The sequence below is a fragment of the Lagenorhynchus albirostris genome, chromosome 17, assembly GCF_949774975.1.
Source record: "Lagenorhynchus albirostris chromosome 17, mLagAlb1.1, whole genome shotgun sequence".
NCBI classification, from domain to species: domain Eukaryota; kingdom Metazoa; phylum Chordata; class Mammalia; order Artiodactyla; family Delphinidae; genus Lagenorhynchus; species Lagenorhynchus albirostris.
The window spans coordinates 63,204,875-63,232,719 of record NC_083111.1 but is presented as its reverse complement, the minus strand read 5'-3'; the positions used below and the strand labels follow the sequence as shown (position 1 = coordinate 63,232,719).

At 38.1% G+C, this 27,845-nt stretch overlaps 1 protein-coding gene across 5 annotated transcripts in view; it reads left to right on the top strand.

Annotated features, from left to right (window-relative positions):
• The window catches only part of ENPP2 (ectonucleotide pyrophosphatase/phosphodiesterase 2), a 107,318-nt gene that overhangs the window by 48,158 nt on the left and 31,315 nt on the right, over positions 1-27,845 (top strand). For 4 of the 5 annotated variants that reach the window (XM_060127959.1, XM_060127958.1, XM_060127961.1 and 1 more), the window contains exons 5-13: positions 214-274; positions 2,386-2,483; positions 2,698-2,777; positions 3,530-3,649; positions 10,827-10,882; positions 15,794-15,859; positions 16,805-16,877; positions 23,430-23,538; positions 26,388-26,513. In XM_060127959.1, the coding sequence (XP_059983942.1) occupies positions 214-274; positions 2,386-2,483; positions 2,698-2,777; positions 3,530-3,649; positions 10,827-10,882; positions 15,794-15,859; positions 16,805-16,877; positions 23,430-23,538; positions 26,388-26,513 (789 nt within the window). Of the gene's footprint in view, positions 1-213; positions 275-2,385; positions 2,484-2,697; positions 2,778-3,529; positions 3,650-10,826; positions 10,883-15,793; positions 15,860-16,804; positions 16,878-21,273; positions 21,430-23,429; positions 23,539-26,387; positions 26,514-27,845 lie in introns of all 5 variants that reach the window. The other variant, XM_060127962.1, reaches the window with a different exon arrangement.

Below are 27,845 nucleotides of genomic sequence, written 5' to 3'. Positions count from 1 at the left end.
TGGGGTTATTAAATCTAGACTTTCCCATCATGTATGGGTGTAGTTTAGTAAGCCAAAACAGACACTAGGCTTTATTTCAGAAGTTCTTTTTAGATGGCGCCCCATAAACAATGAGTATCAAACAGGACACAGGTCCTGCAATTATACACTTCAAGGCTCTGGATGATATTTATAATTAGATTCATCAAAAAGTCTACCCATTTTTCCTTACAGGAGAGTCCCATTGGGTAGATGATGACTGTGAGGAAATAAAGGCCCCAGAATGTCCTGCAGGGTGAGTGCATTTTATGAATATTATACGGTTTTAAATATTTATTGATAAAATATCACAGGCTATGGATGGGTAAATGGTTAAAAACAATGTAAAACTGAAATCCTCTTAAATAGGCAAACTTATGAGTACTTCTGAGTAATTTACCAGTCGAATGCTGGAATGTACATCTTGAAGTAGGGAATTAAAAAAATTTTTTTTCTCCTATCACCTGCACATGTCAGAGACTGAATATCCTCTGTATCTCACCTTAGCCGAAGATTTTACGAAGTATATATAAATAACGCTGAAGAAGAAAAGAAACATTTCTGGCAGTGATTTGGTTTGTTTTCCTGTGTTTTTTCCTGAAGTGCTGCTTTTGCTTTTTGTTTTTTTGGTGACGGTAGTGGTGGTGGGGTGGCTGAAGGGAGGACTACAGAATGTTTCGAAAATATTATCCGCGATGGTAACTCCTACCAGATGCTACAGAAACTTGACAAACCACTACAGCCCTGCTTTGCTGGGATACAGCCAAACTTGAGTGACACCCCACAGCTCAAGTGGGACCAGCATAAGACACTTATTACGCCTTCCAGGAAACTGTTGCAAATTCATGGACCCTTAAAATGCCTGGCAGAAAATAAAATGTTCTACAAATGTGTTTTCATGAATGTATTTGATCGAGTGTCTTTTTGTTTTAGGCAGCAGAGCCTGGGACACAAAATCCAAGAATTTAAATATTTTTATTTTTGTCTCCTTTTTAACTTTCATGAGCTACTTGAACTTCTTTGGACTTTTAGAATGGGATGGCAATAGTTTCTGAATGTTTAAAATGTGTTCAGTTATTTTGGAGGTGAAAGCAGTCTATGTGGTAGAAGCGTAAAATTATAATAGTTATGATAATAATGAACTCATATAGTATTGTTCTAAGTTCTTTATATGTGACTCTATTTTAAGTGAGTCATTTAAAATATGCCTCATTTGGGACTTCCCTGGTGGTCCAGTGGTTAAGATTCTATGCTCCCAATGCAGGGGGCCTGGGTTCGATCCCTGGTCAGGGAACTAGATCCCGCATGCTGCAACTAAAGATTCTGCATGCTGCAACTAAAAAGATCTCGCATGCCGCAATGAAGATCCCGCGTGCCGCAACTAAGACCCAGCACAGCCAAATAAATAAATAAATATCTTTTAAAATGCCTCATAAGAAATGTAGCTTCAAGTAAATTCAAGCCCGTGCTTGCTGAAGTATCTTCAAACTATTAGAAACAGTTTTGCACATAGTTTAGCATTCTCAAGTCTGATCGAACAACTGTATCTTTAGAATATAACAAAAGGCCTATTTCATCAGTCCTGCCCTAGTTAGGTGGATAGTCTAGTTCTTTATTGATTGATTTTTAGATCTTCAACAATTTTAATTATTTTTGAAATTATTTTGTAATTAAACTTAAAATAATTTTTGTATAAGTATTTAGTTCTAGTGACAGGAGTACTACTGCTATTAATTTCATCTCCCTCCCTTCCTCCCTCCTTCCCTCCCTCCCTCCCTTCCTTCCTTCCTTCCTTTTTTCTTGTATGTGATAAATATTTGTTGAAGCCCTACTATGGGTCCACAAAATAAAAGATGAATAAGACACAAACTGTGCTTTGAAACGAGTGAAGAAGGTAAACATGTTAATATAGCAATATAATATAGTATAATGTATATATGAATGATAAAAGAGGTATTAATTAATATCTTAAAGGGATTCAGAAGCATGACACCTAATACTATGAAAGAGGAAATCTTAAGCTGAATTTTAAAGAACGAATAGGAGTTTTTCAGGTAGCAAACGGGAGAATCAATATTCCAGGCAAATATAGCAGCTTTTTACATTGTGAAAAACCTTGTTTGCCGTGCAAGAGGCAGCAGTGGAGAAAGTACATTAGGGGAAATCTGGAGTCCAGTCCGTTCCCTGGTCATTTAACTCTGCACTTAAGTTGCCACAAATGTTATGTGGCTAGAAGCCCAGGCTTGTACAGAATCCTCACTTGAAGTTTCATCTTGGAAACCCTCGGTTCCAATTATTGAGAATGACTAGGCATAAAGCAAAGCTGTGACAATAATTTTTCTAAAGCTTAATGTGTTACTGTTTAAGGTTTGTCCGCCCTCCATTAATCATCTTCTCTGTGGATGGTTTCCGTGCATCGTACATGAAGAAAGGCAGCAAGGTCATGCCTAACATTGAAAAACTAAGTAAGTCGTTTTCATACTGTGCTCTTATCTGTAATCCATGATCTGCCCAGTAGCCACTTAGCTGTCGGTTTTGAGATGTATGGACACATGACTTTACCATTTGAAGTTCAAAAGTGAAGGTAGCACGTGTCTTTGCTCATTTATAGAATGGATTTGCATACATGAGGTGATTCCTGGCTGTTCTCTTGCTCTAATACCTGAATTCTGTTTCTAGGGTCTTGTGGCACTCACTCTCCCTACATGAGGCCCGTGTACCCGACAAAAACTTTCCCTAACTTATACACTTTGGCCACTGTAAGTATTTTTTCAAGTGGTGTAGATTCAAAGCGCTGATTTCATGCTGAAATGACTTAGAGAGATTTAAAAAACATGTTCCTTAGTGTTCAAAGAAAATCTTTCTCTTTTTCATCTTACCTGTATCAGTTGTTTATAGTAAATGCCTTTTACAACTCTGTGGATGACTGAACTTCATTGCAATTTTAAAACCTTTTTTTTTTTTCAGCTGCAGTTCTGTCTGCATATATACATTCAACCTCTCAAATACCACAGGAGCTATTCTTTATTTTCCAAATTTTCAAATAAAAAATGTTGACTTCAGAGCTGCTATATTTAAATTTTCAGATACTCCCAATTCTACCTTGCTTTCTTCTTTAAAAAATATAATTTATTTAGTTATTTTTGGTTTGGAGTAGAAATAAAACCTAGGAAAAAGGAATAATGTATTTAGAAACTTTGGAGGCACATAAGTAAATTTCATTCTAAGGGGTAATTTATTGTAATAAAAATTATTGTCATCTTATTAAATGCAACAGTTAAAAAACATCCCAATATTAAATTTCTTATAATCATGTCAAGTTTCACAGATGGCTTATAATCAGTCCATAGATAATATTCCTGTTTGCTAAGACAGACGGGTATAGAGGTTATATATGTCTTATATAAAATTGGAAATTAAATATTGTTATAAAACCTTCTATGATAAGAAAATTTATGATAGAACTATTATGTGTGGATTATTTTGACAATAAATTTGCTTTTCCACAAAGGGCCTATATCCAGAATCACATGGAATTGTTGGCAATTCAATGTATGATCCTGTATTTGATGCCACTTTCCATCTTCGAGGGCGAGAGAAATTTAATCATAGGTGGTGGGGAGGTCAACCGGTGAGTTTTGCATTTTTTTATGTGTCTGTGCCTTGAAACATTTCACCCACCCCCAAATTTGTTACCTTTTGAAAAGATGCATTTAATTTCCTCATACTTGGCAATGTTTCTGTCTTTTGATATTGTATATATATATATGTGTGTATGTGTGTACATAATATATGTGTATCTATATGTGCATATAATATGTATGTGCATGTGTATTATGTATATATATACGTATGTGTTAACATATGTGTGTATGCAATGTATATATACTGTATATACATATGTTTATGTGTCTATGTTTATACATGTGTGTATGTGTATGTGAGGTTATGATTATAAAAGTGTGTGATGATAAGGATCTCCATTAGGGTGACAGTGGTAGAAATGGTGACATAGGGGTAACTTTCAGAAATATTTTGAAGAAGGAATACTCAGATCTTATTGATTTACTAGATTTGTGGACACAATGAAAAAGAAGTGAATGACATGACTGCCACAAAATTTTAGCCCAAGCGCCATATGATCAGGAACAGGGAAACTTGCTGGGAAAAAAAAATCTCAGTGAAACCCACAGTAAATTTATGAATTCTTCTGTTTAATCCATTTTTTAAAAAATCTTGGAAGTTACGTATAAGTGGAATCTACCTTGGTTCTGGACCAGCAGATTGATACTTTGAAAGAAATCATCCTATTTACTTCAGATCAAATGGCTGGGCAGAAAGTAAAAAGGGATATAGGTGGCTTTCTGCACAATATTTTTCCTGTGACTGTGTGTATGTGTACGGTCAGGCAGCTTGCTTTGGTCAGAGGTGAGCAAAGCAGCAACATAAATCCACAGCTGTTTAATGTGCAGAATTGAACTAAGTGCACGTGACCCTGGGTAGAAGGATCCGAATCCCCGTAGGAACACATCCCAGTACACACAGTCAATCAGAAACACGTAGAAGAAGGATGGCAAATGGTTCCATCTCATGTCTACTCTGACTGGGGGCCACGGCTCCCTGGAACACTGGTGGGAAGGGGGGCTGGGAGGCTTTTGTGCAATCTGCCATGGCATGAAGAGTGGGCAGTCTGCACATATCCACGTACCTACCATCCCCAAATGATCTCCTACCTGGAAATGTTTGCTTCAGTCTATGGGCTAAATAGAGAATATAAAGTATGAAAAAAATGGTATTGCTCTTTGAGAAAAGGTCATCTATGACAAAAAAATTCATATTGCATAATCAGTATGCATGGTTAAATATGGGCTTTTCATTTAAAAAAAAGTTGGAAGACTTGTATATCTGTAGAAGTGTTTCTTTCTATCAGAGGTTCTGATTCTGCTGTCTTTATTCAGGCTAGACTCCCAGAAGTCTGTGATGTCTTACGTTGTAAGCAAAGTGAAATTTGTTTACAGTGTGGATTTACCAAACAAAGTTTATGATAGAGGAAGATTTTAGGTATAAATAAAATAATTGAAATTTGAGTTCTGTCAAGAGCTGTTGCTAGTTGGTGTTTTATATTAATTTTGTCATGGAAGCAAACTTGCTTGAAGAACCACAAAGGATATAAATAGTAATTTTATCAAATTGGATCAACTTCCACTGAGTGTGGATATTAGGCTTCCTCTGGGTTGGCATGACTCAGAAGATGAGTCCACATATTCATTAACTCCTGCAGAAACAGAGCAGACGGAAAGCTGTGAACCTGCTCAATGAAGTGAAACCTGTTTTAACCCTGTTCGCCTGTTTCCTCACTAACTCTCTAAGTCGACACATTTCACTAAGTTTAGTAATTCCCTAGTGCTGACGGAGATTTGCACTGAAACTGATTTGTGTTTCTGTCTATCTTCTTGAACAAGATGCCACCATAAGAAATCCAAGGAGCACAGTAGATATCATTTAAAAACATGTTTTATAGAAACTTGGCACATAGGAAAAATATATGGACAGGAACTATAAGAAACTACAGTATGAGTATAAGAAATTATAAGTGCTATAAGAAAAGATGAGCCTTAATAAATACTCCTTAAGCATAAGAGGCTTGTATATTTCACAGTGAAAAAATAATTGGAGTAGAAAAAATATTTATAAAAATCTTAAATAGGCAATTAAGTCAAACAACTTATTTTTTACTGAGTGATTAAACCATGAAAGACATTTGGCTAAATAATATATGAGTCATATTAAATGGTGAATAAGAACCATTCTTATTCTAGTTTGAAATCTTATATATGACATGAGGCATTTGTAGTGTCCATTCAATTTGAATTGCACCATTCAACTTCCAAAAATAATTTCTATAATTTAATTTTATTTTTAAAACCCTGATATAGCCACTTTAGCAAAGTGGAGTCTGCTTTTAATTTGTTGATCTTCAGAATGCACTATTAAAAGTTGTCATTCACTGTACGATCCTACATTTCTCCTACATATTATAATGGGATTCCTTTTCATGTTGTTTTGAAACTAGTTACTTTTTTCTCATTACAAAAGTATGTTCCATACTCTTAACAGAGTGCCATAAGTGTGTTTGTTTCTTTGAAAAATCTCTCCATTCTAATCCTGCAATTTCTAATACTAAGATAACTCAGTGAGGAAATTGCCTGTTCCGTTCAAAGCTGGACTCAGAGAGGTGGAGAGTGAGTGAGACTCCACAGGGCCCACTACGTGTGACGATTTGAGAGATGAGTCCAGCACCCTACCATGGTGCAAGTCCTCTGGAGCCATAGTTTCTGGAGGAAGGAGGATTCTTTTTAAAAATTAAAAAAAAAATTTAATTGAATGAAAGATTCTTTAAACTCTATAGTGCTTTACAAGTTTCAAAAGTTTCACACACATGATATCAGATAATCCCATAATAACCCCCCTTCTTTCCCTTATCTTTATATTGCCCCCTTCCCCTTCCCTCTCCTCACTAGTAACCACTAGTTTGTTCTTTATATCTGTGAGTCTGCTTCTTTTTTGTTTTATTTACTAGTTTGTTGCATTCTTATTACTTCTCAAGTTGCTGGGCCTATGGTGGTTTTCAGCCAGCATTGGTGATGCAATGAGTTGGTCCTGAGACCATCCTTGTGAATTACTGTAGTGTAAGAACACAGGAAAGATGGCAGGTTCAAGAAAGAGATAGCAAAGAGAAGAAGAATGACATTAGAGTAGGAGTGAACTTCCAGGCCAAAGGGATTGGCCTGATGGAAAATGTTAGTCTTTGCTTACCACTTTGTCTAACAGGTGACTTTCTTTTTTATTTTTTCCAGGAAAATTTTACCTTTTCTTTATTGTGTTTCTTTTCCATATACTGCGATAAATCTATATTTCTTTCTCATTTTACTGTATCATAATGTACTTAGGATAGACTCTACTCTCCTGGTCCCTTTACTGCCAGGCTCATTTCTCTTTCAAATTTCACTGTAAGCAACCTTTTCTAAGTAGATTTCACTAAGCTCCCTCAGCCCTCGCTAAGCTCAGGGACCCACTTTTGGGTTTTCTTGTTATTTCTATCATAATTGTGACCATATCATTTGAAATTATTCACATAATCTGCTTTCGTCTATGGGCCCCATGAGGGTAGAGACTTGATTTATTTATCTCTTTACTCTCAGGACCTAACCCACAGCCTAACACATTTAGGTGTCCATTTATTATGTTTTGGATTGAACTGTTCTACAGCTCCATCTGAGGCGTGTTTGCCTGTACTTCTTCCTGGATTTCATCACTCACCTTCTTCTGGCCCTAATCACCTGGAAAGAGCCACACTGGTTCACAATCTATTCTGCTGCATCCCCGAACCCTCACATCTTTAGTTTGTTCCTACTCTTGAATCTCAGCGATTGATTTACTCCTGCTGATACTAGGGCCCCGCCCATTCCTCTGGTGTCCCAGAATTCTATTTCTTCTACCTCTGTGCTTTAGAATGCAAAGGAATAATTTCCCTGCAAAGAACTGCTAGGAAGACTACAATAGTAGTTCATGGTTTTCAAAAATGTTTTTTTGCATGTTTTCCTTTTTAAAACATCTCCCCTTCTCCCACAGCTGCATATTCTCCTGAATTTGAGAAAGTGTTGGATTTCGCATTTAAATGCTCCTGGTCCCAGTGGGAGTTTTCTTTTCTTTTTTTTTTATTCCTGATAACATATCAAGAAGGTACAATATTATTTCCATTTGTCCCCTTTTCAAAATGTAGCATCTAGGACACAAATGTTGAAAACTCTGCCTCTAGATAAAGGAAAGCAATGGCCGAAATACTGGGATTAAAGGTGGGAAGGCCAGACTCAGTGTCTTCTTAGCTGATTATTTTTTAGCTGTGTTGTTTGGCCCATCGCTGAGGAAATACAGATTACATTCAAATTCAGAATGGGAAATGGGAAATTATAATTCCTATTTCTCTGACTTAACAAGAAACTAGTTTTATGATTTCTGTTTTATGATTCTCCCTCCCCTGCGCCTCCTCCACTTCATAGACCAAGAGGCTCCTTTTCATTTATCTTCCTTTGGACCAATATTTTACTGCACTTTTTTCTCTGTAATTACTAGATTTAACTTTAGAGTTCTGAAATATAATATATAACTTGCAAAGGAACTTTTATAACTGCTCATGATCTGATTTAACTTAAGAAACTTTCTTCATGCTTCAGTTTCATACCATTTGCCAAACCTTTGACCGACCAGCTTCATTACTGCTAGGGTCCTTTCCTTTGAGATTTTAAAATGTTTTTTTAATTCCAAGTATTCTCTCTTATTTGTTCATTCTTTGCACTTTTCTGACCATGCTCCCAATTTTCTTTTAGAAAATGCGGCCAACACGACTTGTACCAAGAAGCAGGGAGAAATTTTTTGCATCTTTTTTGGAAGAAATAAATAAAAAAAATTTACCTTTAGCTTGTCTTCATAATTCACATTGCTTTTCACAACTGGTTAATTTTTTTTTTTTTTTCTGATTACCAAGATGTTAATTGTCACTACAAAATTTTGGGGAAGTACAGACAAGTACAAAAAACCAATGATTCTGATTTTGCCACTAGGATAATTTTAGGCACCCTCACATCTGTCGTCTCCCCTAGTGCTCTTTCCTTATACCATTGCAAAGACTCCTTTGGTGATCATTCCCCCTGAGGGTTAATAAGTTAAAAGTTACTTATAGGGCTTCCTGTTGCTCTGATAATGCCAACATCAGCATGTATTCCACAATATAACTTTTGAAAATGTAGGGTCATCATTTGACAAAATTGTATTAAAAAATTTCCCGTTAGAAAACCCCAGATTGATTTTACATTTCATATCTGCCAAATATTGCCTAATACAACTTCCTTGGAAATGTCAAGGCACCACAGTTTCTAGGAAGTTGTTTGGCTGTGCGTGCACCAAGGTTGTGTCTCTGAAACTAAAATAAGTATGCGAATAGATCACTTAATATAAGAAACTGATCTCTCTGGGATCTGAGGTGGCTTTGAGGCACCTGCAGGGTGTCCAGGACTCGGTTTGAGTTCACCTTCTTGCTAAAGGAGGCACTGACACAAGACTGTATGAAACTCCAGGACCCATTTGAGTCCTCCTTGGCTTGAGGATACCCAGAAATGCCAGAGTTTATCTATAAAGCAGAAGGATACTTTGGACCAAACCCTGGTAGGATGCTTAGAGCAATCTGAGGTCCTGATCTCTCTGGTCCATCCTAATGGGACAAGGACTCCACCTTTCCCATGCTAATGACATCCGCTGGCAGCTCAGACCTCCAGGAATCTGGGGGGGCGCTGTATGCTCTCCTGCCCCATCCCTCACTTGCCAGCTGCAGCAGCTGTGATTTTGGAGCTGGGGGTTTCCAGTCCTCCCCAGGGGCCTGGGAATCCTTGCAGAATTCTCCCAGGCCAGGCGTTCCAGACCTTTCTGAGGCCATGGCCAAGCTCCTGAATGCCCCACACCTCCAAATTGCTCCTTTCCTCAAAAAACAAAGATTTTAACTGGAGTGAGTAAAATACTATCAAATTCTGGAGACAAAGAAACCAGAAAGGAGGTTGGTTGCAACTCGTAGACCATTTTTGTTTTGGTCTTTTAAAAAACCAAGCTACACTTCTTTTTCCTGTTTGCCTCCTAAAGCTAAGGGGTTTCTTCCACGGACTTCTATTCAATGGGACACTGGCCATTCTAAGTTGTTTTTAGTGTCCTGAAAATAACTGGATTATATTTATTTCCATTAATGCATAATAATTAAGATGAAAATTGATCTAGTGTTTACCAAATGCTAAAACACTGTTTTTAAGGACTTTACATGTATTAACTCATTAAAGCTCAGAATAATCCTATGCGCTAGGTAATATTATCTATATTTTAAAGGAATGTAGAGACCTTAAATAACTAGCTGAAGGATCACGAGGCTAGTAAGTGACAGAGGCAAGGCTTAAAATGCAGCTAGCTGGTCGCTGGGCTCAGGTTCTTAACTGCCGTATCTTCTACCTCCCAACAGCATGAGCTGGAAAGAATATACATATATTGGCCACTCCACGGGGCATGAGGGATCTTAGTTCCCCAACCAGGGATCGAGCCCATGCCCCTTGCAGTGGAAACGCAGAGTCTTAACCACTGGACCGCCAGGGAAGTCCCTGGAAAGAATATTTTAAAAGCCTTAATGACATGCTTGGTTCACCTAACTTATCCCAGGAATTTACTCCTAAAATTCCACTTACTAAAAGGCTAAGTAAAAGGTACAAGGGGAAAACCAGAATAAAAAATAGCCCCTTTTCCCCATTTCATTCACCTCATTTAAAACAAAACAAGACAAAGCTAGGTTCCGAGATCCTGGCATCTGTGTGCCAAATTGGGGTTTTCCTCTGTAGGCTTTCAACAGTCAAGGAAACATATGGTCACTCGGGGTCCTTTGATGAGCAGAATTCTGCCATGTAAGTGAAATGTTCAAAACAATGATCAGAAAAGACAGGTACAGAAGAGACTCTTGAGATTAAATAAAAGTTTTTTTAAAAAGAGCCACTATAATCATAGCAGAGCTTGAAAGCTTTTGCAGAGAATGTTTTGAATAACATTTATGGAAAGAATAATTCTGACTTCCAGATGTGAAAAAAAAAAGGTTGCAAATATTGGGAAATTTATGGTGGGGTATGGTAAAGTATAACATATCTGAGCTAATATATTTTAAAACCTTTTTCTTCTTTGACCCAAACCCAGAATATGTTCTAAGCCTCTTATATTTTCCTCATTAGCTATGGATTACAGCCACCAAGCAAGGGGTGAAAGCTGGGACCTTCTTCTGGTCTGTGTAAGTTACCTCTATTTTGTCAATGTAAAATTACAATTATGATTCCATTTAAGAAACATTCATTCAATTTGATTTCACTTCAGTTAAATGTTAACATACTCCAACGTATGAATATTTTCTGATTCAAAATAACCCTCCATTTTTTTTTAAGAGATCCTCTCTGTCTTTTTCCCTCTCCATTCTCTTTTCCTCTTCTCTCTCTCTTTTCCCCCATCTTTTCTTAATAGAATGTAAGGAAGATTTTCTCTGCTACATCTAGTCACCCTTTAGAATTTTCTGTCCCTGTTTATAGGTTTTTGGTAACTTGGCACCTAGGGAATGTATATTTCTCAGGCTATTTATTGCTGTGATTTGAATTATCATTTTCTATAAATATATTACAACATTCTATATTTATTTTGGTTCACAACTTTAAAAATCGAATATGGTCTCAGACAGCTGATGTAGTGGTCTACAGACTGGAAACTCCAGACAGGAGACAAGAGGAAGTCTCTGTTTCCACCCCATTTTCCCACTGAGCTCCAGGATTTCCCTAATAAGAAAAAAGGAACTACTTCTCTTCCCCGCAGAGGTGATGGGGGGATTAGTAGTTAATGTTCATAAAATAGCCTTAAGATGAAACTTACCTAATAAAAGTGTCAACATGTTGATTATTTTTGAGGCTCCTTAGTAAGAAAAGGAATCTGTTTCAACTTTCATGGGGATTTTGTTCCCACTGAGATGTTCTTTCCATCTTTATTTTTTTTAACCACCTAAAGCTGTTTCCATATTTGCCTCTTATGCCGTAACCAAAATATGACTATTCTGTAATAGTAGTGCGCTGAGAGCAATCACAGGTTCAGATTAACACAGAATGGTACCATCTATATTCTCCAAATTCAGGAATAAAGGTAGCTTTTTCAGATTTGAAGGGCTAAATTGAAATTGAGTTTGGTGATTTGAAGCTAACACAGAGTGTCCCTTAACAGCCTCCCACCCCCCTTTTTAAAAAGAGATTTTCTCTGTTGAGAAATAAGTATATGTTAGAAATGACATGTAGATTTACCAATTTAATCTTATGCATTACATTTTTTAACCTTTGATTGCCATTGATACTTATAGAAGTGATTTCTTCTGCTCCACAACATATTTGGCTGCTAGAATGGAGAGGTGCCAACGGCATAATTAATACCTAGTCCCCACCCTTTACCCCCCGAAACTGCCGCAGAGCTTCATTGAAAAGCCTTAGTGTTCCGGTTTTGAATGGTAATTTTTTCCACCCATTTCAAACCTTATAAGAAGGTAGCTTTTTTGCTCCAAAGATGTCTGTAGTTTGCTTGCTTCTCAGACTATTCTTTTATTTCTATATCCCGGAAGTGACTTGGATTCATTTTCTTTCTTTCTTTTTTAAAAATCTCTTTAGAACTTAAAAAAACTTGTCATACTTCCAGGTATTTAATAATTTAATATTTAATATGTCAAGGAAATCTACACATCATAGATTCTGAAAATTTAAAAATTTAAAACCAGATTCAGCCATAGACTTAGACTTTAAAGGTCATCTTTTTAACCTGGTTCCATGTTGCAACCTAGAATTAGTCTAGCTGTTCAAAAGATAGCATTTCATTTCAAAATCATCCTCAGCTGAGTCTCCATTACATTCTTTTATGTCAATTCATGTTCAAAGGCAGTAATTCCCTTTATATATGGGTGTCTAGATTGATTCCAATCCCAGCTCTGTCACATAATAGAGTGCTGACCTTGGACAGGTGATTTAATGTCTCGATAAATGAATGTCCTCATCTTCAAAGAGGAATGATAGTGTCTTCATCATAGGGTATCGTGAAGGTAGAATGAGTTAACTTATTTAAAGTGCTTAGTAGGGTACTTAGTACATAGAGAACGGCCAATAAATGGTATCTGTTTTCTTATTCACATTACCTCTTTCAACAATGACCAGACAATGGCTATATATGACCTAAGGTAATTTGTTCCCCTTTAGCACTAAATCACTCATCTGGTTTATTGAAACTCATCTAGTTTATTTTCCATTTTTCCTACTTCCTTTTCTTTTTCTAAAACATGTCTCATGTACTTGGTGTCATGAGAAATTCTATATCAATCAATAATGGTAAAGGCAACAGCATGAATCCCATTTCCCTTTCTGTTTGGAATACACTCTTCCTTTGTCAGATCTGTTTGTGCCGTGTCTGCTTCAAATTTTAAACATTAATGGCTAAGGGCCATGTCTTTTTTGGTCTCTGAGGTTATTTCATAAAGATAATCTAAAGCGACTAGGAAACTTAGAGACCACTGTGTCTGACTCCTCACGTTTGAGATCAGAGTGCCAAGGCTTAGAGAGGTAAAATGTACCCAAGGCCACAGTTACGGTGGATACTCAGGCCTCCAAAGTACTCATTGCTCTTACCACACACACGTATTCATCCCCTGCCCAGAAAATGGCAATTACCTGCCTCTCGTTCCAAGCAGAGAATGGTGACTTCCCCGCAATAGCTTTTTTTTTTTTTGGTAGGAGTATCTTGTATCTTTTTTCGTATTCACAGAAATGCCTTGAACGTAATACGCTTTTAACAAATATTTCGTGAATGAGTGTACTATATCTGTGGGCCTGTGAATCCAGTACATAATGATAAAAGCTAACTGCCACGTGGCTTGTGGAATCTCAGTTCCCTTACCAGGGTTTAAACCCTGGCCACAGCAGTGAAAGTCCGGAATCCTAACCACTAGGCCACCAGGGAACTCCCGTAAAGCTAACATTTTTCAATGTGTCAGGCACTATTCTAAGTATTATCTTTTTTAGTCCATACAACAACCTTATAAGATAGGGACTATTATTCTCCTCATTTTATAGAGGCACTAAAAGGTTAAGTCACTTGTCAAAGTCTCATCCAACACAAACCCAGGCATTCTGGCCTCAGAGCTGATGCTTTTTTTCCCTGCTCCCTACTTGTCAAGTACCCCATCCAAAGAAGGCATTAAAGGGTGAACATTTTGAGCTTGAAACAAATTCTATTAATTTGTATTTTTCCATTAGCATCAAGTGATTCCATCAGAATCCATTTTTGTGACTTAACACCAATTACATAAAATAAAGCAGCTTGTAGGTAGGTAGTGAAGTAAGGTAAAATGAAAAGGCTACAACATTCACTTTTTTTTAAGTTAGGAAAGAATTCAAAATATGTAATTATTTTGTTCAGATACAGGGGATTTCTAAGGCTGAAGAATTAAATACCTTCAGCGATTAACCTGGCTTTGCTATGCCTACTTCAAATTCAATTATAGGTTATAATAGACAGGATCGCATTTATTCAATAGCATTGGAATTTGTTTAAATGAGAACTTGTTTTATGGTAAACATGACTTTTTGGGGGCTGGTAGGATAGTTCTAGGCAGAGAAGGCGCCAGAGAGAAGAATGACAAATCCCTTACCTGTTGGAAATAGGGGGAGGCTGCCTGAGTAGAGTCCCTGCCAAGTCTAGCCATCTACCGTGGCTCTGAAGGTTCGTCTTTCCTCCTACCTCTCTCATGCTCATGTCTACCAAAAGTAAAAGCTGAAATGGCTCACCCAACATCCCACAATAAATTTTTAGTAGTTTATTTTTTAGAGCAGTTTTAGGTTCACAGCAAAACTTAGCAGTGGGTACAGAGAGTTCCCATCTACCTCCTGCCCCCAAACACGCACAGCCTCTCCTGGTATCAACATCCCCACCAGAGTGGTACCTTTGTTACAAATGATGACCCTGCATTGACACATCATTATCACCCAGAGACCATAGTTTATATTAGGGTTCACTCTTGGCCACAGTAATTTTTATAGTTTATATGAGGGTTCACTCTTGGCCACAGTAATTTTTACTATCTACAATTAAACTTAGGCTTCAGTTTAAATTCATCATAAACATGCTCTAATACTTGGTCTTGGATGGGGAAGCAGAAAAGTATGTTGTGTTCCTTGTTAGGAAAAAATAAGCAAATTTCCCCACAAATAAAGACATCACTCAGCCTGTGAGCATCTTAATGTAACTCAGCCCATGATACAATGCTATCATGTTAGCCGAGAGCTCTTGAAATGAGTGCCAGATTGAGGGTAATTATATTTCAACAGAGGAATGAGACTTAAACACAAAAGTCATTGTGGGTGAAGATTATACCCTTTTTGTCAGTCTCATAATTATATGTGCCTATTCTTGATAGATTTTTATAGAGCTAGAAGAGAATTTCAAGCATACCTTTCCTAAACACTGACTTTATACACGAGGAACTTAAAGTTTCAGATTAAATAATGTTTCTTAAGTCATATAACTACTTAGAGATCGAATGATAGCTAATCATGATCGTTAATGAAAATAGGGATTATTTTTATCACTCACTATGTGCTAGGCACTGTACATGCCTTTTGCCTTTCTTGTCTCATTTCCCCCTTACAAGCAAGCTGTTCAGTGTGCTTTGCTATCATCTTTATTTTACTGATGAGCAAACTGAAGCTGAGAGAGGTCAAGAGGCATAGAGGTCAAGAGAGGTCACACCAGCAAGAGGCAGATTGGGGATATAAGTCCTGGCCCTTCGGTGGCTACAACGAATGGCTTTACCCACTAAATAGCAATGATTCTGAGTGTGGGGCCCTTTCCGCCTGTAGCTGAGCCTCTGATAAGCATGGCAGATTCTTCATTTGACTGTGAATCAGAGTTTCCAGTGTTGTCTTCTGTAGCAGAGGCCGAGCAGCATGACATATGGCAAATAGAAATGGACGTTTAAACACTAATTGGAAAAGGGATCTTTTACTACGACAAAGTGAAAACAGATGGTGGTAAATAGAGAGCCCTTGGCCTGGGTGCAGGAGTAAGAGCTCATCAGGCTGGAGATGGTAGAAATGCAACCTAACCTCACGCTTTGCCGGTTGCTACCCTACAGGATGATCCCTCATGAGCGGAGGATATTAACCATCCTGCAGTGGCTCACTCTGCCAGACAACGAAAGGTATTTGCTTCCCCCCATCCCACCTGGCTCTCCCTCTTCTTTCTTTAGTACATTTCTACTTTAGGTCGGAATTGGGTGAATAACCAGACGGACTATGCAATAGAAGCACAGCCACTGTTTGGTATTATTACAAGTTTTGTGGTTCTGAGCCTTAAACGTGGCTTCCCTAAGAAGGACTTAGGTTACAATGGACGTAGGTTATTGAGGACCATTTAATTACATGAATTACTCCAGCTATCAATCCTGGTCACCGCAGCAGAGCTCGAGGGAGTTCCCGGCTTTGATAAATAAACCAGCAGCATCCCAAGGATTGGGGAAGCATGAAGACTGACTTTTAAAAAAGATTTTATTTTATTGAAGTACAGTTGATTTACAATGTTGTGTTAGTTTCTACTGTACAGCAAAGTGATTCAGTTATGCGTATACATACATTCTTTTTCATATTCTTTTCCATTATGGTGTATCACAGGATGTGGAATATAGTTCCCTGTGCTATACAGTAGGACCTTATTGTTTATAAACTCAATATATAATAGTTTGCATCTGCTAATCCCAAGCTCCCAGTCCAGAAGACTGACTTTTCACTTGAATGGAGTTGTCCTTTCAGGCTGCAGATTGCATGGCCCCTGTGAATTTTCACTGGGCTCTATTATTTTGGGGATCCAAGACCAGAGTTTGCATTCAGATTTTCCTCATGACTTTTTATTCCTGAAGGTAGTAACCAGGCAGTTACCCCAGCAGGGATGGTGTAGGGTGTGGTGGGTGTTTTTTTTTCTTATAGAAAAAAAACAAGAAAGAGACTTTTTTTCATGCTAAGACTAACAGTGGTTGGGCGATGAATTAACTTGATTTGAGAGGATTTTTTGGTAATTGGTGTAGGGATATTTGATATTCTTTGTCATGTGTGGTTTGGGGGAGATTCTGAACCTTCCAATTTTCCCGTAGGCCTTCAGTCTATGCCTTCTATTCCGAACAACCTGATTTCTCTGGACACAAATATGGCCCTTTTGGCCCTGAGGTTAGTAGCTCATCTTCTGCCTGAGGAGAACCTGTGTCCCTGGGCCGCCTAATCTACTGACCTTATTTCAGGATTTGTACAAAGTCTCTTAGGGTGTTTGTATGTGCCAAGTGGATGCAGAGTCAAAGAACTACAAGAGTAAAAACATTTAAAAGAATCTTAAACATACCTGGTTTTCTTACAGGAACTTCATTTCAGATTGATTTGCTATTCAAACATATCCTAAACTTGGTGTTCATAGGAAGGAATGTATTCCAGCCCTGCAGGCATCAGTCAAAGGATGAAGGATCGGGAATGGTTGGCATTTGCCATCACTGGGATAGGAGTAGAAAAGAATCTGGAGATGAAACCTGCAATATAAAACATTGCAACTGAATTTCAGCTCCCTTAAAATGGTTATGCTGTTCAGAGAGGGTAGGTCAGCTCACTAACCTTAGCAGGTACAAGCAACCTGGAATATTTGATAGCATTGGACATTTTTTATTTGATAAATCTTGACATACGTATATACCTGTGAGACCATCACCACGATCAAGAGTATGAACATATCCATCACCCCCCGAAGTGAAACAAATTCTTAATTGGGAGAAATACACTGTTGAATGAATCTGTTTAGCAGAGCAATGTGACACCCTTGTATCACTCGGGGATCTTAGTAGAAGACAATCTGTCTATAAGGTAGCATCCAGTATAACTTCAAATTCAGGAGGTGGGAAAGGGAAGGAGATATTTTATTATGTTCCTCTTTTATCGAGAGATGGAAATTTTCCCAGTGCTTCAGCATAGATCATTTTAAAAGATGCTGGGATTTGCAAATCTAAATCTTTTAATCTGTGAAATGTTTTCCACCTCTCTTTCTTACTAGGGTGGTGAGGTCTACATCAACATAATAAAACTTGATTTTGGATGAGAAATTGTTTCATAAACTCTTTGAGGATGGGAACTACCTCTTATTCTCTGATAGCCGATGGCAACACTGTTGGCTATAATTAAGTTTGTTATGTTCAGCATAAGGATGACTAAGGAAATACAGATAAGTGTGTCTTGGTTTAAGTATTTCTGACCAAAATGCAGCATGTTTAAACAAAGACAGTAAATACTAAGGAGCCATAAATACTTCTGAATGCTTTAACATCAATTCAGCGGTGATTTCCTTAAGCACTGGAAACTAGAGGCTGTGTGAACCCATTCCTAGTTTACCTTAAATCATTGAAGTCATATAAGTCTCATGTTCTTTTTCCTGTTCCTTTGATGTTTAACCACTGGTGCATGATTATGAAACACAAATGATAAAATGAGATAAACATCTGCACACATGAAACACAAATCTTATTCTTGCCAGAGCAAGCGTGGCTGTTTTATCTTTAGGGTGTTTTTCTTTGAGATTAATCTAAAGTGAACAATAGGAACCTCATTTTATTAAGATGTTAAAAAAAAAAACCCAAACCCTAAGCAGTTCCATGTACCCTATTTAAAGGTTCCATTTTGTTGGGATAATAGTATCCCCTATAAGACCCTGTGGCACAGGCAAACAGCGCTTGTTATAGCCATTCTTTTAAAAGCCAGAGGCTGGTACTTTAAGAGGTTAGGAGTTACTCCAGTTGCTCAGCTGGTAAGCGAACTTGGAGACAGAACTTCTGACTCCCAGACTAGGAAATAATTTAACTCCCCTTTAGTTCAGGAGATAAGCAAAGTGGTCCATTAATAACTATGTTCAAACCACACAGAACGTTTTCTTTATGTCAAAAGTTGGCTTTTTACAACAGAGAGGAGGTATAATTCTTATAATTTTCATTTCCTTAAAAGTTATATGGCTTAGCAATGAATCTTCTTTATTCATTAACATCTCTGGATTTCTAATATGTGTAGTTCAGTTATAATTACTTACTTGAAAGTGTGTTTTTGATCAAGAAATAAACTAAAAGGTTCTTTTAAAGTCCTGAGCAGTGATAAATGAAGCATAATATAGGACACTTTAATTTGCTTAATGATGGTTCTATGTTCAGGATTCTCATAAATATACAAACATTTTTTCCTGAGTATTTTTGAATTAAGAGTTGGAAGTATTCATGCTATGTTCTTTTTAGTGTTAATGCTTCTTATAACTGGGATATTCTCATATATCTACGGGGTAAAACACTTATGATGTATCTTCAGTTATGATAACCTGAGAACTTGGTCACTTTCTCTCGAACAAGCAAGGGATGTTTTCAGATTTCATCGATTTCTCATTTGGTTCTAGGAATCTTATTTTTTACTGAAAGAAAAAGGAAACAGTTTAAAACATGAAACCAAAGCCAGCAAAACCTATTTTTTTGTGGTAGACGAATTGGTTTATCTACCTATATATCCCTCATCTACACTTATTGTGCATGAAGCTGAAATATTATTTTTAAAATCAGTAACATGTTATCTTTTACACCTTGCATTTGAAATTTAATCGAAATGATTCAATCTGGCAAAATGTTGTGTGCTCCAACACACTCGAAGTTTGTGCCTTATTCGCTTAATACCTGAGTATACTTTTTTCAGGACGATTCGCAAACATTGGGCTAATAGCTTCGAGAAATGGCGTATTGCTCCTGGTTTCACAGTGTAATGGTGAATGTTCAGAAAATATGCTTGCTTTTGGTTACTGGCGCAACCTTTTTCTATCTGAGCTTCTGTGCTTTCCCTGTGACTCTCCGTTCAGCTGCTCTTCAGGCCTAGAGGCAGAGCTTTGGCTGGCTAGTTACTACCTCCAGACGGCAAAGTATCCTGAAAAGCAGGGAAAGTTGCCCATCTCCTTCCCATCCTTTTAATAACCTCAGGCTAAATCTTCTAAAGTCAGACTAAAGTATGGCTGGTCAGTGAAAACTTAGCTATTGTCAACCTCTAACATTCAAAGAAGGAAATCCATGCAATATAATCCCTGGATGAAAACTCATTTTGACTAAAATCCTGTTTCTCCTGCCGCCCCTCTAACCTGCTGCCATCAGAAGGGCTACCTTTGGAGCCTTCGGAATGTTGAGGTCTCTTGCAAATGGCCCAGTGTCTGATGGGCAGACTTGAGCGCTAGCTGAATGAATTTGATGACCATGAAATGGTAAACCCTCTTTTTTCCTTTTGCTTCTCATCTCATGGGGAATTGGCTAAAACTAGAGGCATTAAAAAAAAAACAAAAAACAAACCAGAGTCCGTGGGGCTGTCTTTCCATCGCTCTGCCGGAGAGAGAGGATGAGACAGCTGTGGCGATGCCTTTGCAGTGGCTTGCTCTGGAAACAGTGAAATCGCATGGCAGATGGCCTCCTTTTTGGATACACTAACATCGTTCCTCCTCCTGGCCCTTCTTGCGTTTGAATGAGTCTCGGAACAGTCCCACCGAGAGAAATCAGCTAGGTAGACAGCAGGGCTTGCTGCTTTAATTCACCTTTGCACCATCAGCAAATCAGGGGCCTGTTTTTCTCCAGCATTTGGAAGTCCCAAAAGGTTACCTTCCTCATCTACAGTTTACGTGTCAGCCTTTACTGCTCGCTAGATTTTCAAAACAAATGCATAGTACAGCCACTACCCCCCAACCACCGCTAAAAGGGGAATGTCTAACAGAAAGAGTATAAGTAGAATCTTTCTTGATATATATATATGTATACCAAGATGAAGAGGTCTCGATGACTTTTTACATTTGACCTAATTTTACAAGAGGATTTTTAAAAAGACAGTTAGTTCTATTTATGGTTACCTCTTAGCTCAGAGTTCTTCTCTACCAGAAACCTAAATTATCAGTGGGAAGTTCCACAAATCAGTGATTTGTGGAAGTACATTCATGACCAAGGAGGACTGCTTAGTATTTATGTTTCATTCCATCCTTGGTTTAAAATTTCTTTTCCTGATCCTTTCCAATGAAGGTGACAGTTGCTTGGATATAGTTGGTGGTCTGAACAGATACCTGTTAGAATCTGAAATGGAACCACCTCCGTGAATCCTTTAGCACCTTGAAACGACCAAGTGACCAGTATTCCATTTAGTTTTCAGCTAGTACTTTATACATGGAGAGCTTTTCATAGCCAAGGACCAGTCTCTCCGTAACGCAGGAGTTATGGAATGCAGAACTCTGTGTCACCTTCAGGTCTATCCACAGTAGGCCCCTCAACCAAAAGAGACCCACACGACCAGATTCTCTTAAATTATATTCTTGTTCTCAGTGAAGAAGCTGTAACAGCAACATCAAGATCAATCTAGGAGGCTTCTCTCTGTAGAGTTCCCCGAATCATCCCTCATTCCAACTTTTTCTCACTTAAGGAGTCAGTGTTTTTTAACTAAGACTCTGCTGACCCCAGATGGCAAAGTGTGAGCTTTATGATCTGACCCAGAGGGACAGACGACTTCTGAGTCCAGACATCTCTATCCGCCAGTACAGGACAGTAGTTATGGTTCACCTTTTACTCCGGCTAAGAGACCTAAGAGGAAGGTTACCCCTAAGAGGAGACAGGAAAGACCAGTTACTCCTCCAAAGAAAAGAAGAAGAAAATTACATAGGATGGACCATTATGCTGCGGAAGCTCGTCAGGACAAAGTAAGTTTATCTATTGTTCCAAAGCTTTGTGGCGGGCAGGTCTGAGTTGAAGGTTTCCTTCAGTGCCTTGGTTTGAAAATCAGCTGAATATGTTAAAGAAAAAGTCTGGTGTGTCATCCTTGGCTTTGAGTCCAGAAGAATCTGCTCCTTCAGAGGTTAACACTGATGTGAAGACTTCTTGATCTTTCAGCCAGAAAAAAAAAAAACCAACAACTTCTACTTTCTTTAAAGTTAGTTGCCCCAGACTAGTATGAATATTTAGGCTTGAATGAGTGTTAAGAAAGCTATTGGTTTTGCTTGCACTTTCTCACAGAATTTGTCACAGTTTCTTGTAGCCTTGGTTCTTGAGAACAACCCAGCAAGGTAGTCGGGGAAATCCTGAGAGACGGTATAGATTAGAACTCAATAGTATATTGGACTAGATTAGTGGTCTGTACCTTCCAAGTTCAGAAGAGGTCTTAGATGATAGGCAAGGGAAGAGCTGAGACAGAAGGAGAGAGAAAACAATGGGTAGATAGAGTTGGGTGTGTTTTCTTATAGAGATATGAGCAATGTGTACTCTTTTCATTACATTCAGAATAGCCTATAGGTTGTTACTTTTCTTGAAACCTCCGGAGACCTCCGAGGCACTATCTTATTTATGATTGTTTAAACTAATCACTAAGAAATAGGTTCTGGATTTTAACCTGAGTCATCTTTCTGACTGAAGAAAATGAATTTGTTGTCAAGGGTTGACAAAGGTTGTGCATTTGGTATTTCTTTGTCTAGGTGAAGGTCTTAGAGGAGAGCACAGTTTACTCAGAAGCAAATACTGCTAAGTCTACCCTCTGTTAGTCTCTTCAGATTATGCCAGACACATCATTATGAAACTTTCACTTGTGACTTACACCTTGGGACAGAATTTGAAATACTGACTCCTGTCATGAAGAAAACCAAATTTACACCTGATTTTACTGATGACATGATATGAGGAAAGGTCAAGAGTCATCTGAGAAGATGCTAATGGAAGATAAGATTGTGTGTCTGAGGAAAAAAAAGATATGCCGATCCCTTCCATTCTTATCTCTGTCATTTTGGGTGGATATGTGTGACTGTAGCTAAGCTGTCCAATTCAGCTAAAGTTCTGTCAAGTGTTTGTCTGATGGGATGTTTCTTGAAAATCTTTCCATTGCACAGAGATGAGAGGGAGAAGGAACTCTCCAGTAGGTTCTATCAGAAACTTCCACTTGAAACAAGAACATGAGAGATGGATTATGATTCTTATGCTTTGGAAATGTTCTTCAGAGAACTGAGTTTTCAGTTTTCGTTAGGCTAAATAAGAAACCTTCTAGAACAAGCTCAATTATTCACTTCTATTTAAGTTTGAACTCTTGTAGATTTTTATTTTACTCAAAATCAGCTTGAAAGGGACTAAATTGAGAAGTAGTAGCTTGCTTCTTAGAAGTGGTCCTTCTATTAAGAATCTATTGTTGTCAGAAATTGACAGTAAGTTTTTTGGAGCACTAGATGGGTCTCTTTGTATTAATGATGCTCTAATTTGGCATCCAGTGGAAGGTTACCATTTAACCTCAGAACTGCTTTTGATTCACTTAGCCTCCATCTTCTTGCCATGGTTCAAAGCCTAGGTGATTTCACGTAGGGAACAAGAGGCTTAAACTGTCCATCTGACTCTCTCTCAAAATTCTTGGACTTAAAGAACATTGTTACATTTTAGAAAAGCCATTTTATCTCTAAAAAAAGAAGTGCCCTTAATTTTTCTATTTTTATATCAAAGAATCTTGAAAGGGATTGAATGAGGAGAGGTTTTACATTCCTAAAAGAATATAAATAAAAATGCTTAGACCATGTTTCCATTTAGAAAGGCAGGAAAATCTCCCTAGACAAAGCTCTGCCTCTGGGCCTGAAGTTTTCTTTCCAGAATGTTTTAGGGTTAGAAGATCTATGAGATACTGAAAGGAAGAAAAAAAAACCTTCAGGGACTAATTTGCTCCTTTTTCCAGATGACAAATCCTCTGAGGGATATTGACAAAACAGTGGGGCAATTAATGGATGGACTGAAACAACTAAAGCTGCATCGCTGTGTAAATGTCATCTTTGTTGGAGACCATGGTAAAGCTTTGTTTCTTTATCCAGATAGATTACGTTTCTGATGTGCTGGGGAAATCCTTGCTCTCAGAATCCCAGGTTATATTCTTCTTCCTCCTTCCCCCTTTCTTCAGGATGGAGAAAGAAATCGAGCCGTGACTCAAAATTATGAGATGACCTGAGATGACCCTGCATGCATTTTGATCAAAACCAGGGAATTCCTGTATCTTCCTATTCTTCGCAGGAAAAGCCTTCCTACAAAAATCTGTCCCATATTAAAAAGTTGCAGGGAATTCCCTGGCGGTCCAGTGGCTAGGATTCGGCGCTTTCACTGCTGGGGCCTGAGCTCAACCCCTGGCGGGGGAACTGATATCCCTCACGCTGTGCAGCATGACCAAAAAAAAAAAAAAAAAAAAAAAAAAGATTGCAGACAATTCCCTTGTGATATTAAGAGCTTCCTCTGTGAATGTGACATATCCCTCCTAGCCACGTCCCCAAAAGGAGCCCACAGAGTTCATGTGGCTAAAAAAGAAATCTAAATATGATTAATAAAAGGTGGAGACATAGGCTTCTTGTCAAAGAGGTGACATATGAGAAAAGTGATTTCCATGCATTCATTGAGCGAATTCAAGACCCAAGTCAGAGGACCCTGGATCAGTAGAGAAGACTGTTAAGAGAGGAAGAAGCAGTTTAGGGAGCTGTTTTCTAAATCACTGTATAAAGTAGAAACATGTATGGATCAAGAGCATTATAAACATATATGTCTATAGAGCTGGGGTGGGAGGGTGCAGCAGAGAGCATTCTTATTTCACAGGTGTGCAGACTGAGAGTGCCTTCTGCCTTCCAGAACTAGCAAATTGAAATCATGGCTCTGGAATATGGGGCTGCTCCCTTCTAGGAGAGGGTTTGGAAGAAGAAAATTAGTTGACTTGGTAGTTCTGTTAAGAAGGGCAGATAACTCTCCCTAATCAAAACTCTGCTCTGGGCCTGAAGTTTTCTTTATAGAATTTCCTAGAAGATCTATAAGAAATTAAAACAAAAACAAAACAAAGAAAACCCTAGAACTAATATGCTCTTTTGCAGGGACTAAATGTAACCATCTGCAAAATCATGTTCCATGAGTTTGACTCGGTGGAGAGCTGCAGATAAGACAGAGAATGGGGAGCCTGTGACACAGCTGATTTGATTTAAGTTGCCCAGAGGTGTCAAGAACACTTGCTTACATGTTGGAGCCATATGTCTAAGAAGTAGATGGGCTCCAGTGAATCACAGGCTGGAGCACTGTAAAAGTCTTGGCTAGATTCCAGTCCGGTCTTGCCAGTGTGCAGGCTTCTGAGACGAATAAATGGCGCACAGCATCTCTTTCTTAAAAGGTAGTATTGTCTAGTGTTCCAGAGCCTGGGTTTGGGAGTAAGAATGAGTTGCAATGGAGTTCAAATTGCACTGTGCCACTTAAAAGCCTCACGAAGTCTCAGCCTCCTGGTCTGTAGAATGAGAACACTAATACCACCAACGCAGAGTTAGTCTGGAGGGTGAAGGGTGATGATGCTTGAGAAGCACTTTGAAAGCAAGAGAGATGGTTCACCATTGGGGTGGCTTAAGTGACTTAGGAAGGCAGCAAATGGAAGATTCTTCTAGTCTTCCATTAACATGTATTTAGAGACTTCCCCTTCCTGGATTCACAATGTGCTTGAACATAACAGCTGTTTATTGCTTCAGTTATTCCTCCTGAGATTTTAAATGTTAAAAGGCAAGATCTATAACCCTTGTGCTATGTTGGGATATGTTTTTCTCTCTCTTCCTTCCAATTTATATTTTAAAAAGAAGGGTCTGGATCTGGGATCCCAGAAGGTGATAATTTGAATTTCACCATATCTGGGCCACTCTGAGTTATATTTCTTTATTCTAAAACCTTAGGAAATCCTTTACAGAATCATTTAAGTTTCCCCACTTAAAAAATATTTGGATACTGGATTATATAAAGCAATATATTAAACCTTTATAGCTTCATCTCATCTCGTAAATTCTGAAATGACAATAAAGTTCTCTTCCAGCCTCCATAACTTGTGATTCTAAGATTTGAGTTTGTTTTTGTTTTTATTTATTTTTTTAATGTTGATCAAGAAATTCTCCTTGATGGGAGGCAGGAAACAAATCATGGGTGGGAGAGGGCAATATTTGTTGGTGAAGAAATTCCCTACCAAGACCCTTTTTATATTCTAGTTGCTAGCTTTCAGTTTTAACTGATTATATTGTTTACAGCTTGTTTTCAACGTTATTTTGTTTTTCAGTTTGGGTGGTCACTGGGGCTGACATTTTTCTTTCTATCTCTTGTTGCCAGTATTGTTTTGTCAGTAACATCCAAGGCCACCAGTGAAGGCAGAGTGAGGACTGGTGATTATGTACTCAAGTCGCGAGATACATTAGAGAGTTGGAAAATGACATTTTGTAAAAGAGACACAGCTATTTACACCATCCCTAGCTGGGAAGAGTTTAAAGCAATCTGGGATTTTTTTTTTTTAAAGAATAGATCTTTTACATAATGACAGTGTAAATAGATTTTTTTTTTTAAAGATCACAGTTACTTCCTTTATCTTGTTGGTCTTGCTGAATGACTTAAAATATAATTGAGATGATGCATTTTCAGCCTTCTAGTGCTGCAAGATGATATGACTGAGCAATGTCTGATGAAAAGATTATATAATGAAACATTCAACAATTCAAAGTCAAGTTAAGAAACCTCAAAAGAGAGGGATCCTCATGTTAAGTTGTGAAAAACGAATTAAGGAGAGGCCTGAATGTTACCTTTAGTGTCTGTGTGGAGATTTTAATTTTACAGTTGCCTGAAAATACTTTCTTTTCCCTCCCCATAGGAATGGAAGATGTCACATGTGATAGAACCGAATTCTTGAGCAATTACCTAACTAATGTGGATGACATTACTTTAGTGCCAGGAACTCTAGGAAGAATTCGACCCAAATTTAGCAATAATGCTAAATGTAAGTTGACTCTTAAAATACTAAATTGTTAGAAGGGTAATTTAGTGGAGTGAGAAAGGGCTTATTCTCTGAAGCTAGACTACTTGGGTGGAAATCCTAGCTCTGCTGCTCAGCTGAGTGAACTTGAACGAGTCATTGAAATTCTAAACCTCAGTTTTTTTCATCTGAAAAAAGGGATGATACATAACAACTAGCTCATAGGGTTGTTGTGAAAATGAATCTATGTATATCACTTAGAATAGTTCCTGGCCCCTGGTAGCATTATGTAAATATTTGCTCTTGTTTTTATCATGTGAAAAATACACTTAATTTGAGTCATGTGTATAACCATAAACTTCTGCTTACAAGAGACAAACTTTCCAACAAGAGGTTCAGGTTTACTCTTTAGCTCAAGTGAGGGAGTCCATGACAGGGTTGGCAAAAGTGCCCTCAGACCCTAAACCTTCCTAGGAGCCTGGTTGAAGGGAACTCTTTACCTTTAGAAAAGTGATTGACAGAAAGCAGCAGGAGAAACTATTAAGTCCTTGGAAAGTGGCAGCTGTTTTGAAAGATTAGAAATAAAATAAACAGGAATAGTCTTATCACTTCTGTTTTACACATTTGGGTTATGATATGCCACTGACGAGAACTTTGATTTATGGGCTAAGATGTTTTACATGCTGCCCAACCACCTAGCTTTGGAGACGTGTATAGTTTTATTGGAGGCATGCTGCATTTTGGGGAAGAAAAAAATCCTTTAGCATTTTTAGCCTTGGGAATAAGAAACCATTGGCACCAAGCATAAAGCTTTGGAAAATTAAGTTTTTCCCAAACGATGTTACTGAGTCAACAGAAATGGGAACTGTTCCAAGGTCAGCTCCAGGCAACGCTGTGAAATAAACAAAACGTTGGTGTCTCTGCCTTCTCTTTTCCGTGCCTTTTCTATCTTCCGTGTCCTGTCTTCTCTGTTCCCTTGAGCTAGGCAGGCCCTTGCCAGAGTGGCCTGCAGAGTCACCACGGTACCTCTTGATCTAGTATTTGCATTCTAGGGCTTATGCAAGAAAGTTTTTGTCTATTTTGAAAAGTATTTCAAAACATCAGTAAAAGTAATGGGGAGGTTGCTTTAGGGGTGGAAGGAAAACTTTCCTAAGGCTAATGAAATGATAACTACCAATAATTAAATGTCTTGCATTTAAAAAACACGTTCATACATTTTATGAGAGATGGGAGAGCGAGGTGTTTAAGAGCAAAAACAACGGTGGCAGGATGTGTGGGTTCAAATGTTTGCCAGCTGCTTCACTCTGTGACCTTAAGCTGCTTAAACACTCTGTGCCTTAGACTTCTCATCTGTAA